The sequence below is a fragment of the Lactuca sativa genome, chromosome 3, assembly GCF_002870075.4.
Source record: "Lactuca sativa cultivar Salinas chromosome 3, Lsat_Salinas_v11, whole genome shotgun sequence".
In the NCBI taxonomy this organism is placed as follows: Eukaryota; Viridiplantae; Streptophyta; class Magnoliopsida; order Asterales; family Asteraceae; genus Lactuca; species Lactuca sativa.
In genome coordinates, this window is record NC_056625.2 from 13328697 (window position 1) to 13343593 (window position 14897).

At 34.8% G+C, this 14897-nt stretch overlaps 1 protein-coding gene across 1 annotated transcript; it reads left to right on the top strand.

Annotated features, from left to right (window-relative positions):
• Positions 1-12504: 12504 nt before the first annotated feature.
• Positions 12505-14648, top strand: LOC111886470 (reticulon-like protein B1). The gene is made up of 5 exons (XM_023882712.3): positions 12505-12812; positions 13595-13775; positions 13845-13986; positions 14071-14140; positions 14240-14648. The coding sequence occupies exons 1-5, from the start codon at positions 12626-12628 to the stop codon at positions 14413-14415; spliced, it is 756 nt and encodes a 251-aa protein (XP_023738480.1). The 5' UTR covers positions 12505-12625; the 3' UTR covers positions 14416-14648.
• The last annotated feature ends 249 nt before the right edge of the window (positions 14649-14897 follow it).

Below are 14897 nucleotides of genomic sequence, written 5' to 3' on the forward strand. Positions count from 1 at the left end.
CTTTTTAAACCAAACAATTCTTACACTCCATATTTTTGAAGAGATTTGTCCTTGAGGTCTTTGATAAAACCAATCAAAACCTAGACAAATCACAAGTCTGTGTTTATGATCTAACATCATGAGTCCGTGATGGAAGTGAAACCCAAAAATCATAAACCTTAAGGAATTGACGGGGAACTTTGTTCCAGATTTTTACGAAACCTTTGTTTCAGTATCAAAAAATTTCAAAACTTCAAATCATATTCAATTCGCATGTGTGGTCTTGATCAAATATTCACAACCAACAATGTTTGTTACCCAACAAGATCCAGAACAAATTTCTTTTGAATATGATTTCTGTGTAAGTTTCATTCGCAAATCCTAGTCATGATAAATATTTTCACAAGCCAACTTGTCACTGACTACACTGGTCAAACAAGTAATTTCATTTACAATTTCTCACCTTATGTTAAGGCTGATATGTAATGAAATTTCAAACCAATCCAAAATATCTTTTAAAAGAAGCCCTTCGATACTTCTCTACAAGTATTCGATTGTAATTCACGGGAAACTACACAAGCTGTTGATTATCTCTCTTGATGATTAACGAAGCAACCTTTGCCTGGGGTTTCACTGCATTCATGTCAAATTAAATTTTTGACATCACAAAATTCCAAATTTTTTGATTCTCATCTTATTCTGTTGACACAATGCACACACGAAATCCTTGAGGTTCTGAGTACAACCAACTCAGACTGATGATTTCGCAAATCTGGCATATGACTTCACTTTATATCCCAAAAGTGAAAGAGCCTTGACTCCATGCGAAAGGTCTTAACGGTTCAGATTCTATAACGGGAAACTTGACAGGCTGTGTACTCAAGATGGTTGGTATTCTATCCGGTTTTCAAGGAGTTGTGACAGTTACTTTTTGAAGCAAGGTTATCTTTTGCAGTCATGATCCAATTTTCAAGGTGCCACATCGGATAACATTAAATGCATCCCACTTTAATTTCAAATCAATTTGAGTAACCTATAAAAGGGGGATCAAGAACACTATGTACGGTTACACAAACAGAATTCTCACAAACCTCCAAAGTTTCAACCTTGATCAAACTTCATCTTTTTCAAACCCTAAAAATGGCAGCCACTCAATCCAACACTGATGAAGTTCTTTCTCACTCCCTAATGAAAATCCAAAGCACAAACTATCAAGTTGATCCAAATGTATCTTCTTATCCTGAAGGTTTGAAGATGCTTATCGTTGCCCTGAAACGATCCCCTCTGTCAACTGCCATGTTTAGTTCCTTCTCCGTTCCGATGACATGGTTATCCTTGGCAGTTTCAACGGCATCATACAATCATACAACGGATGTGATAACATTCAACTTAATCAACAACAAACGGGTCAAACTGTCCAAGAAGATGTTTGTTGAATTCTTGCAGATTCCAAACAACCCTCCATTTGTCAAACCTGTTAACTCTCAAATCATTCACATGTTCAACGAGATGGGTCATCAACCAGAGCTTGAGAAGATCAGTGACTTTCGAAAGTCTGGGTTGTCGTGCATATGGAATTTCTTATTTGGAATTTTTCTTAGATGCTTAACAGGAAGATCAGTTGGACTGGATAGAGGACGAATGGAAGTATATGCCATGGTTATGGGCATATACTATGATATAAACGTGGATTATGCCACCCAATTATGGAAGGAATTTGTTAAGAGTCTTGAAAACACAAATTCGGAAAAGGGGATTTCGTGTGCAAGATATTGGAGCTTGATTCTGGAGAAGGTCTATGAAAAAGAAGCAATTCCAGTAATGGAGGATGTTGAAGTTGTAGAATTTTCTTTGTATCAGTTTCCAAAGGCAGTAGAAGATGATGAAGCAATTTTTACTCATGTGGCTCGCATTCCAGATGCGATGCTTTGCAAGGTATCTCAAACTCACAAAGTCTTGGTGAGATATTTGCGAACAATTGATCAATCAGAGCAGACTGGAGTATTATTGGATGTTGCTGCTCCGTCAAAGAAGAAGAAGCTCATAAAGAAGGATGCGAAAGGTTCATCTTCACCACAAGTTCAAGATGAAGATATTCAGATTGAAGAAACTTCATCTAAGTCAAAGAAAGAACTAATACCTTCTAAGTCTGGGGTATTGAAGAAAATTCGCAAGGCTGAGGTGAGCAGTAAAGGCGTTACTATTCGCAGTATTCCAGCTCCGGTTTCTCCAGGAAAGAAAAGACAAAGAGCTGAAGATGTTGCCAAGAACATGCAACGTACTCTCGTCAAAAGAAGGAAGATGGTGATTCGCAATGAATCATCTGATGAAGAAATAGTACCAGAAATTCCACCAGTGCCATCTACGGTAAATGTTTCATTACCTATCATCCATACTTCGCAAATCTCTACCACCTTACCACTCACCAAACCACTCGAAATAATCACTACCAAATCAGTTTCTGAGGAGGTACCTATTTCTGATACGGTTGTCAACGTATCTGATACGGGGGCAACTATCCTGAGTGTTGCAACCACAATCCCAATCTCCTTACCTACTTCATTACCAATTGTTTCAATTCCAGTTACAACTTTATCCACCACCTCATCAATTTTTGATCATGCTCTTCAAAAACCATTTACAACACTTTTTCCATCTCAATCACCCGAAAATCCTCAACCTTCGCAACCTTTATCTGATAATGAAGCTGAAGGAGGTGCCTTTGGAGGGATAATTGAAGATATTCATTTTGATTCAGAGGAGGAGGATATTCCTGATCATATGCTTATGACAGGAAAACAATTTAAAATCCTGAATCAGAAGTTGAATGCTATTATTCAGTCGCAAGCTGATTCCGGCAGGATGTCTTCTATTTCGGCTATGGAGGTTGATGTAATGATCAAAGGTGTTGAGAAGCGTATTATGGAGAAGGTTGATCAATCCGAAAAGAATAATGAGCTTCGCATTCAAGCACAAGGGAGCCATTTTTCTTCAGTGGTTAAGGATTTGAAAGCTGCTGCAAAAGAACGTCATGTTCTTTTTGTACAAGATGTGAAGAAAGTTCGGGAGGATGTCAACTATAAGCTTCAAGAGTTGAAATCTGAACTTGCGAAGGAGCTTCAGGATATTCATACTCAAAATGCTGAAGTTCAAAAGCAGATTGCGGAGGTTTCTTCAAGAGTACAAAAGTTTGTTGATGTTCCTATTCTTGAAGCCCATAACGAAGAAACAAAGGAGAAGCTTGATCAGCTAACCAAGTTGGTGTCTGAGCTTAAAATGGTGGTTTCGCAATCGTCAACTACACAAATTCTCACTCCCGAGTTTTTATCTCTAAAGATTAATACTTTAGAACAAGCAATTCAGAAAGCTCTTGCTCCACTCGCCAATTTTACTTCTTTACTACCAAGGAGTGCCCCACCTGCTTTCACAGGGGTGCAAGGGGGAGAGAAGAGTTTAAGTAAAGAAGAGGATGCGAAGACAGTTGGAAAAGTTATATCTACTCAGCTTATAACTACTCTTCCCATACTTACGAAGCCAATTTCCTCAACCACAGTAACCACAAAAACAATTGCCAAAGGAATCGTTATTGGAGAAAAAGAAGGAGGTTTAAGTTCAAAACCTCAAACAGATATGGTGGGAAAAGGAAAAGGGATTTTATATGAAAAATCAAAGGAGGAGAAGAAAGCCGAGGCTGAAGCAGAGTTGGAAAGGATGAGGCAAGTACAAAGCATTATGAGGCAGAGGGCAAGTGATCCTCCCACGATGAACAAAGGAGATCCTGCGAAACTTTACTCTTACGAAACTATAGAGTCAAAAGTTGTGGGGAGGGAAATGTACGAATTCGAGAAGAAGCCAAAGAGAAGTTATGATATTGCGAATTCAGACAATTGTCAACTGGATTTTCCAATCAATGAAATGCTATTCATCACTGCTCAGTACAAGATTAGTGAGAAGTTTGATAATCCTGATGATTATACATACATGAAAATCAGATTTCATGTTGTCTTGGGGAAGAATCCGGATGAAGTTTGGTCTTTAATGAAGATCAAAAAGGTGCTGACAATCAAGAAAGATGTATTGTTTGAAGACATGCTTCAAAATTTTCGTTATTTTGTTATCCGAGCAGACAACAAGCAGTATGACTTCACGGTAGCTGATTTTCCTTTGATGAACTGCAATGATTTAATTCAAGTGGCTCTGATTTTGAAGCATATGGAAGAAAATAATCTCAAAGGCTCTGAGACTGAAGTGTTCAAGATAGGTTTCGCACATGTGAAGACATTCATCGACAACTACTTCGATTGTTTGGCTCTTACAGATGAAGAACTGGCTAATGTGTTAGGAAGAGAAGTGAACGTTCCTTGGGAAGAAACTTTATCTCAATCAGCTTTATCGAAATATGTTGTTGGGGAAATATTCCTGAAACTGTTCGGCATGGTGTTTTCTGGAAGAGATACAAAAGGGAAACCTAAGAAGTTCTTGTTTAAAGTCTCAGAGATTGAAAGATATAATTCTTTGCATTATACGCATTTTATTGTTCGTATGAACAATTGCAAGAAGAACAATGAAGGAGACAAGAAAGATCTCAAGAAGGTGATCTTCTAGTATGGAGAAGTGCGAAAGACAATCCACTCAGCTGTTCAAAAGCTTATGGGATGAATAGCTTCGACTGTTTACAAAGGGGGAGATTGTAGATGTAAAATTCTAAAAGTCGAAAATAGTGTTTTGTATAGTTTCGCATTTTATGTTATTTTACTAAGTCATCTTTATGCGAAGTGAAATGTCTAGACTTAGTATATTTTTTGTACACTCATATTCCCTATAAATAGGAACTGAGGTTAGAAGTAGAGGGAGATTTTTTCGTAACTGATATCTCTTTTCTGCTTATGTTGTAATCAGTCTTTATCAATATGAGATCTGATTAATATTTACTATTCGTGTTCTAAATCTTCAATTACTCAAATCAAACTTTGCTTTCTCAAATCTCGATAACAGTTCTCATCAGAAGGCCTAGAGACCCATGGCATCCCGGATAGACTATAGGCCTAAGAGGCATACCAGTCAGGACAAAGGCTCAAAGAACGGTTCGGATAGGCTGAAGTCCCGATGAAGCATTCCAGTCATGTTGAAGGTTCTGTGAGCGTTCCAGATAGTCTGTAGGCCAGTGCGGTGTTCCAGATAAGATGAACGATCAGTATGCATGTTGTTTGTTATTGTACTTATGTTTACGTGGTGGTACTTTGATTGAACTCACTAAGCGTTGGCTTATAGTTTTGGGTTATGTTTCAGGTATTTCAGATGACCACAGGAAGGCGAAGGTGTGACCGTACACATCCTCTTGTTTTGACTTATGATTTTGGGAGACTCTTATGGTTGGAATGTTTTGAAAACTATGATTTGTAAACAATCTATGAATTTGGGTGGTTTTTTAAAGTTTAAATTTCTTGTGATTTTTATGAGTGTTACATGGAGGTTGAGATAGAGGGTGTGGCTGATGATAAGAAGGGTTTCCAAGGACTTAAGGTCCTTAAATAGGATCCAAGACCCTAAAATTAGGGTTTGCATTCTCCATGAGTACACCCTGCGTACTCTAGGCATGCCTAGCATACTCAAGATAAACCTTGTGACCACTTTTAATGAGCTACGCCCCACGTAGGGCCTCCTTATAAAAAATGCATATTAGCTTCAAAAGAATTTACCCACGATCCGGGTGTTACAAGGATGTTTAGTTCGAGTTAAATCAAAGGAGTGTTTAGTTACACCCTATATTGTAAAAAATATTACATAAGCAGGAAATTTTGATGATTATAAGCTTTGTAATCTTATCTAGTTATACACTAGGACTTGAACATGATGCTTAGTTTAATTATGTTTGGATATTAGGTAGCATCGTATTAAGGATGTATGATTAGGAATGGAGAGTAGAACTCAATTCTGTGAGACTATCAGGTGTTGATGGTAACCATTACGTAATAGAGTACGATAAAGTATTCCTTTGTATAACCAGAAATGGTGGGTCCACATCAGGAAAATGTAATGGTATGTCTGGTCATCTCCCAAAGTAAGAGGACAACACTTGATCATTCTAGACGGTCTTGTGAATTAAGTTGCTAGTATGGGCTCATAACCTACAAACACAGATGAAATGGGATACCATATTCATCAAATACTCTGATGGCTTAATTGCCTTTATGACTTACACCAACCTACGAAGCCCCTAGCGGTGTAGTCAAACCATTGCTCTAAACGATTTATCAGGCGAGTTGATAATCATGGACTAGGATTTGTGAGAATCGGTTAGGATGGGTATGTATGGGTGTAATGTTTTATAGATATCTAAGTTAAGGGATATATCTATTGTTTGGTAATAGTTGATTTTGCAGGATTCAAAACTCTAAGTGGCTTACCAGGTTTCCCAACCTAACCCAATCAAATTATATGCATCACATGTAACAGGGTTAAAGTTGTTGGAACTTGTTTAGGATACCAAGTGATTAAAAGACAACATGAAATAGTATTCAAGACCATTAGGTCTTTACGTTGTAACAATGTTATGTATTGATTATGACATCCTTAGAGTTTTTTGTATTTTGAAACAACATCTTTACTCAAAGATATTTTAATAAAATGGAACAGTTTTCGCAAAATGTTTGATTGTACTTGGATTTTCTGCAAACAAAAATATTATGATTTTTAAAGCTTAAAGAATTTTTTTGGCTTTGAAAAATAGGGGATGTCATGACTGGTAACAAAACGAAATTTCCTGATTCCAAAGGTCAACTCAAACTACCCAATCTTAAAAAACATTTCCTCTACATTTCTTCGAGGATTTATGAGAAGTTATTTGCAGAAAATACAATGCCAAAGAAAAGGATCACCTTCTACCCATGCATGCATATCTAACCACCTTCTAAAGCACGTATATTGGAAGATAGCATTGCATGCCAATCGATTTTTCAGTTTACTAAAAATATCCACAATAACGATAGATTTTACAAGATAATGTAAGAGAATCATAAAAAATGCAGTCATACTGAAAAATGAAAAGAAATTAGTTTCAAAATGACATTAGCTGCAAAAGAAATAAAGAAATTAGTTTCAAAATGACACTAGCTGAAAGACCAAATAAAGAAATTAGTTTTAAAAAGACATTGAACATCATTCCATACTATTTATGGTGTTTCAAACTAGATTACTCTACACGTTCAATACATCTCCGTTTTTCGAAACACAAAATTTAATTCAAAGTTATTTTCACACTATTATTATTGATCTAACTAGTTATCTAATGTACCGGGTCATTACTAAGGCTAGGTAACTAGCTATGTAACATCACGATTTCCAGGTATGAGATTTATTCTTTAAAAGGCAAGTTTCCCTTGGAAATCGGCGAGTTGATGGCCTCAAATCGGCGTGTTGAAAGGCTTTTGGGCCATGTATCTTTTTGGACCAACTCAACGAGTTGGTGAGGAAAACTCGACGAGTTGGCGGCTGGGTGAGAAACCCTAAATTTTAGGGTTTTGCACCCTATTTAATCTCCTTAAGTCCCTAGGGTTGATCCTTTATCAGCCTCGAAACCCTTGTTGTGACCCTAGTGAATCCTAATCACCCTTCCCTCTTATTTTGTGTTTTAGTGTGCTTCTTTTGGGGCAAAAGGAGAAGAAGTTGGAAGAAGGAAGCAAGGATATAACAAGCTAAGCTCTCATCTTCAGTTTGGCACTCTTTTGGACCATTGTAAGTATTCAAGATCTGATTTTTATCTATCTATGTAGCTAGATCTTGAGTTTTGTCCATTTTTCTCCTTATTCTTAGATGTTGCAATGGATGGACTTCATAAAGTTTGCAACTTTATGAATCTCCAGGGAAAGGTGACCTTATAGTGGGTTAGATATGGTCTTTAGCCAAGCTTTGATGCCATGCATGGAGTTTAGGTCATATTTTCCCTTTTTGACCCATTTTGGGTTTAAGACATGCATGTCTATAAAGCACCAACCTTTAGGACGTTTTTGAGGCTAGAATCTCTTCTGGAAAAGTTGGGTTCCAGATCTCAAGGATTTTGTGCTAATGGTTAAGCCTTTGAGTTTTCAAGCCTTGTGGAAGGGTTTTTGAGCATTTGGAGTAGCCCCAAAGGATAAAGTTGGAAACTTTATCCTTTTAGACACATTTGAAGTTCAGATATGAGCCTTAGAGTCCCTGAAATCGAAGAATCATCTGAATGTGTTAAGCTAGGGAAAACTCGGCGAGTTTTCCAGCCAACTTGGCGAGTTGGCTAGGATTTTCCCCAACTTTTTGAGTAGTGTAGAAACTCGACGAGTTGGGTCAACATGGACTGTTGAGTTGGGAGCTGAGATTCGGAGTCAGACCTTATTAGTTTTGCACTACTTGTGAGGTGAGTCTCCTCACTATACTTGCGGGTCGAAGGCACCAAGGCCGACTTTAAATTTAAAAGCCTGTTGTGCATGCTATAGTGTTGTAGTAATATGTTAAGTCGATATCCTGGTATTTAGGATGTTGCTATGCTTAGTGATCTGTGAGATTTGTTTGTCTATTTGTTGATTGGTTAGTCGTATGTTATCTATATTATGTGCACATGATTTGTTGGCGCTAAGGCTTCACTACTTTGTGCGTAAGCAAACAGGCCGATGCATTCCAACCCGATGGTTGAGGGCCTAGGGTATTCCATCCCGATGATGATTGGACCCATAGTATGTTGGCATTCCAACCCGATGGTTGAGGGTCTGGAGTATTTCATCCCGAGGATGACTAGACCCATAGTATGTTGGCATTCCAACCCGATGGTTGAGGGGCTTGGGGTATTCCAACCTGATGGTTGATTGGGCCCAAAGTATGTTGTTATTATAACTGTGCTATTTGTTATGTATTGGTATTTTGGGGGAACTCACTAAGCTTTGGACTTACAGTTTGGATTATGTTTCAGGTACCTCAGTGGATCGCAGGAAGACGAAGGCGTGATCGTGCACCTCCTCATGTTTTGATTTTACGATTTTGGGATTTCTATGATGTGAAACTTATTTTGAAAACAAATTGTAATAAATGATGGTTTTATAGTTGTTTAAAAAGTTTAAAATTTTCAAGAATTTTACGAATGTTAAAAGCTATCTAAGAAATTAAATATGAATTAACAATACATTTTAGATATGATCGTCGCATTTTGGACTAGTGAATTTTACTTAATAATAAAAGATATCCAAATACAAGTAAATGAACTAGAAACTTAAACGTAAAACCTCAAATCAGATGCCATTTTTTCTTGCAAAAATTGTCTAAAGTGCAAGCAATTTCCGTGTAGAGTATGGAATACCTTAAATAGTTGTCTTTCGATTCGGAACACAATGCAAAATGGATTGGATCAGGTCCATATACTCCAAAATGGCCTCCAAAATAAGAGGTTATTTTACAAAAAAAAATGATTATTTTCTTTAAATGCCATAAATATTTGACTAGTTTAGTCAATTTCCTAAAAGATTATATTTTTAACATACTCATTGATTTAAAGGGATAAAGAATCATTAAACAAATGGATTTTCTAACATGTATTCTATGTGTACAGATAAAAAAACATTAATTATAAGAAATATTACAATAATTAAATGTGAAATGCATTAATTATAAGAATATTTTTCATTAAAAAATATAAAATACATTATCTATGAAAAATATTTCGAATAATTAATGTATTTTATATTTAATTATGATAATATTATATATATATATATATATATATATATATATATATATATATATATATATATAGAGAGAGAGAGAGAGAGAGAGAAATAGCTAGGTTCAAATGTGAATTAACATCTATTATGCGAACGTATAGATAATGCTATTATGTGGGAATGACAAACAAAATATGTTGTTTGATAATGTGAATACGTTCAATCTTACATAACTATTTTCATTAGTACACATTTTACCAATTAAATCGTCTATAAGGTTTTTATAGATTTATTATTATTATTCATATTATGTCAGAATGTTGTCATAATGTTTATTGAGTCGTATTATATAAGAATGAAAATGAGTGAAAAACGATATGTGAGAACAAAAATGAATAAGAATTAGTGAGAATGAATGGAATCCCCTAATCTAATAAATAAGTACATTTTTGCCAGATGACATTCTCTTAGCCCCTCCCAACTGATTTTTCCCGCTCATTTTCACGTTGTGAAGTTTCCTAAATTTCCTCTACATACGGTTTCGTTTTATCTCACAAACAATTACAAATTAGCCGCTTTTAGAGGAAGTTAGGGTTTTGAAACAAAATCATCTCCAAATCAATTCCTATAAACTAGGGCGGTACACATCCTTCTTCAACTTCTTAGTGTCTTTGAACATGAGACACAATCCTCAAACATCGAGATTATGGTCTCTTCATCCGTCAATTAGAGGTGAACATGTTTACGGTGGTGTTGTATTTTTTTATTCAACCGAAAGATGTAACGATGTAAGATGCTTTGTTTTATGTATTTCATCTGATACTAAAGCCGATAATGAAATTTCTACGTCTGATTTTAAAATTTTCGGGCGAAATAGGATGCCCTCAGGTTTATGGAGATGTGTTTGAGGAATCCAGATCATATCTGGTAATTAATAGAGGGGAGAATGGGGAATTACGTGTTGGAGTTAGACGCCAAGCTCGCCAACAAAGCTCCAAGCCCTCTTCAGTAATTTCAAGACAGAGGATGCATCTTGGAGTTCTTGCAACCGCATCACATGTTGTTTTAACTCAAACCCGGTTTGCAATTTACTACAAGCCAAGGTATGTTAAAAACAAGTGAATCTTGATTTTCGATTCAAAAGCTGTAAACAATGGGTTTACTATTGGCATGAGATTCAAAATGCGGTTTGAGGGTGAGGATTCTCCTGAGAGAAGGTAACCCCTACATTTATAAATTATTTTTAATCCGGGTATTTATTCTTTTTTACATTTGGATGCTCATAAATTAAATTTTTCTTTCATTTGATCGGGTTCCCTATCCTCCACCTCCCTCCCTCCTTTGCAAGCGCAAGCAAACACGTAGTAGGAACGATGGCAGCCTCCGCCATATCAACGTCGTTTACTTTCTCTAAAGTTTCACGGCACGAACTGTTTCTCAACGTTATATATATATATATATATATATATATATATATATATATATATATATATATATATATATATATATATATATATATATATATATAGTAAATGTGTGCTCGCGCAAAGCAGCGACGATAAATAGTTTTTTGGACGAATAATTTTCTTACAGGAATAATTATTAGATTTTGTTATTAGTTACTATATAATAAGAAAAATTACCACTTTTAATTAAAATATTTATATTTAGAACTTATATTTATATTGTATGTTTATACATTTGATGTAAATTAATTATTATCAACATCTAGTTTAAGAAATGTAAATTAACTTATATTGATGAATTTAATATTTTAAAATTGTTATTTTGCTCTAAATTAATTTTTTAATAATTTTCCTTAATTAAAGTCTTTAAAGTTTTGGCAAGTATTAATGGTTTTGTTATGCATAATTGATTTGTACCAAAAACTTTGTATCTTATACCTATTAAAATTCAAGGTATGACTAATATTGTTTATATACGATTTAAGATATATATATATATATATATATATATATATATATATATATATATATATATATATATATATATAGAGAGAGAGAGAGAGAGAGTTAGGTTCAAATGTGTTCACTATCTGTTGTGTGCATGTATGATTGATTCTGAACCAATCATTTTAGTTATTTTAAGAAAGTAATTAATGCATATTAAATGCTGAAGATGTAATTAATAACTATTATATCTTCAACATGTAATATGCATTAATTACTTTCTTAAAATAACTAAAATGATTGGTCCAAAATCAATCATACATGCACACAATAGATAGTGAAAACATTTGAACCTAACTATATATATATATATATATATATATATATATATATATATATATATATTGACCTTAGAATATATATTATAAGAGGGTGTTTGGATAAATTAGTTTATAGCTTATTAGCTTATTGCGGTGAGAATAAACTGTTTTTGCAAAAGTATTTGTGGTTAAGCTAATTGCGGTGAGAATAAGTTGTTTTTACAAAAGTATTTGTGGTGAGAATAAACAATAAACAAGGAAGGATGTTTATTAAAATCAATTTATTTAGCTTATTTTTAACGCTATAAACTGATTTTTAAGAATTTATATCCAAACATTTAAGCTTAATTTGTTGCCGTAAAAATAAACATTAAATAATAAACAATAATCTCTTTCCAAACACCCCTAAATATCCCCCAACAAAATATATGGAAATATACGGGGATAAAGAGTAGTTAATTCGAAGTTCGTTTTCTTATTAGCCTCGTAGATATCATTATCACCAATCAGGTTAAAGCCAATTCCGAATTAATAGGCTCGGAAAGTTCCCAGACCTCAAGCTCAGGATCAGGTTCGGTAGATAATCTTCTGTTTATGACCCACCTACGCAGCTAGTCTCACACATTCTTTGCGTTACTGAATACTCCAGAGCGATTCATCATCAATCTGTTTCAAAACCAAAGATTTTAGGTTCAAGATTTGGGTTTTTCAGATTTCAATCGACTGAGCGAACATGTCAGATCACGAGGATCATAAGTCGGAATCGTTGATGGAGAAGATATCGGACAAGATTCATGGTAAGGATGATTCTTCTTCGTCTTCAGATTCAGACGACGACAAGATTTCAGCGATGAAATCGAAGGTTTTTCGCATGTTCGGTAGGGAAAAGCCCGTCCACAATGTCTTCGGCGGCGGAAAGCGTATGTTATCGTTATTACTTACCCTTAACACTTCAGTTTTACTGGATTTTGATTGGTCTTAAACCCTAACTTGCTTTAGTTACTTCTTTAATAATCCTTTCTCCCGATATTACTACTTCGGTTATCGTTTGAGGTTTCGTCTAAATGATTCATGAGTTGTATATACGCGAGTAACATAATTTACCGATTTACAATCCTAGATGATAATCGACTATGTTCTCTAATTAATAGATCGATTTATTATTCTGAGAATTGTCGCTTTTATCATTTACTTCGGCCATAAGGAAATAAGTATTCGTCCTATTACAATATCAAGACCTGTTGATCTCTACCAGGTAGTTCATGCACAAACTTGATCGGATCCAATTTTCTGCATCTGGATCTAGACCTGACATATTGTTATACCTCTAATAAATCTATTTTTTCTTAATCAAAACCATTTTCTCTATGGTTGTCTAAAGTTAAAGCAAAAGGTGTATCTTTTTCTTTAATCATCAATCCACGCTGTTAACGAAGCTCTTTTCCAGTTAATATGTTACCTTTTTGCTTCATAAAGGTTGCTAACATTCCAATTATCGTTTCTTGATGAAAGCTAAATGTTAATAATTAATATCAATAAAGCCAAAGGTGGTTTCTTCTTGGGTTGAAAAAGTAAAAGTTTCTACTTGTATGCAATAATATAATACCACCAATGTGAAACATGCTTAATGCTATTGCTGAAACAATCAATGGAGGTCTTACTCTTTATCTGTTCATCATCTAACTTTTTACTATCTGTAAAGCTGCCGATGTGCTCCTATGGAAGGACAAGAAGGTATCTGGTGGAATCCTAGGTGGAGTTTCAATCATCTGGTTCCTTTTTGAAGTGATGGAATATCATCTGCTGACACTTGTTTGCCACAGTCTGATTCTTACATTGGCAATACTATTTCTATGGTCAAATGCCTCAGCCTTCATCAACAAGTAAATGTTCTTATTTTACCAATTGTCTCACCAATTTGATACTCATTCATGAGTTGATGTTTTATACAGATCTCCACCAAAAATCCCACAAGTTGTGATTCCAGAGAAACCAGTTTTGGAAATTGTGTCATCCCTGAGAATTGAGTTAAACAACGGTTTTGCAGCTATTAGAGATATCGCTTCAGGGAAAGACCTCAAAAAGTTTCTATCTGTAAGTTTATTTTTTCTTCAATCTTTTATATTCAATTTTATACAAAAATCTTCGTTTTCTTAATTATCATTGTTGTTTAATCAGGTTATTGCTGGATTGTGGTTTGTGTCAATCATCAGCAACTGCTATAACTTCTTGACATTGGTTTACATATGTAATTTCCTAATACCACACAGCTATTCCATGTCCGTTAACAACTTTCAATAATGAAATACTGATTTATTTATTTATTTTGAAAAAAAAAATATTGCAGTGGTTGTGTTGCTGTTCACGGTGCCTGTGGTGTATGATAAATATGAGGATAAGATCGATCCGCTTGCAGAGAAGGCATTGATTGAAATCAAGAAACAGTATGCGGTTTTCGATGCAAAAGTGTTGTGTAAGATCCCGAGATCCATGAAAGAGCTTAAAGCTAAGAAAAAGGTTTAAGAATATGCAACTTTGTTACTGGTTAGGTGTGTCTTATATATCTAAATCTTAAAAATGGTTGATTATTGTGTTTTTCTTGATGATTTGGGGTTTGTGAGGTTGGTAATAGAGATTGATTGATACGCTAAAACCCTCCTCCCCAATATAATTTCTTGTGTTTTTAGAGTTGTGGTGATGTCTTTGTGTTTTTTTTTTCTATTTTTATATATACATGGTGTTACAGTTTTTGTTGACGTGGCACTTTGTCTTGAAACTAATATATGATGTAGTATGTTTGTCTTAGTGAGAACACAATTTTGGTGGTGTGTGGTCATTTCTTGCATGATGTGTATTAAATCTTGTCGACTACATTAGTGGGGCCTAAATTTTACTTTCTTTTATTTATTCTGATTTTGATTCAGTAAATGTCACCATCAATTATGGAAATCCGTGGTTTTTAGCTGTCATTATAAAACAAGTAAATGTTAAATGACCCAACAACT

Coding starts and splice junctions, on each gene's coding strand:
- LOC111886470 (XM_023882712.3), top strand. CDS start 12,626: ATGTCAGATCACGAGGATCATAAGTCGGAATCGTTGATGGAGAAGATA. Junction 12,813..13,594: donor TGTCTTCGGCGGCGGAAAGC/GTATGTTATCGT, acceptor CTATCTGTAAAG/CTGCCGATGTGCTCCTATGG. Junction 13,776..13,844: donor GCCTCAGCCTTCATCAACAA/GTAAATGTTCTT, acceptor TGTTTTATACAG/ATCTCCACCAAAAATCCCAC.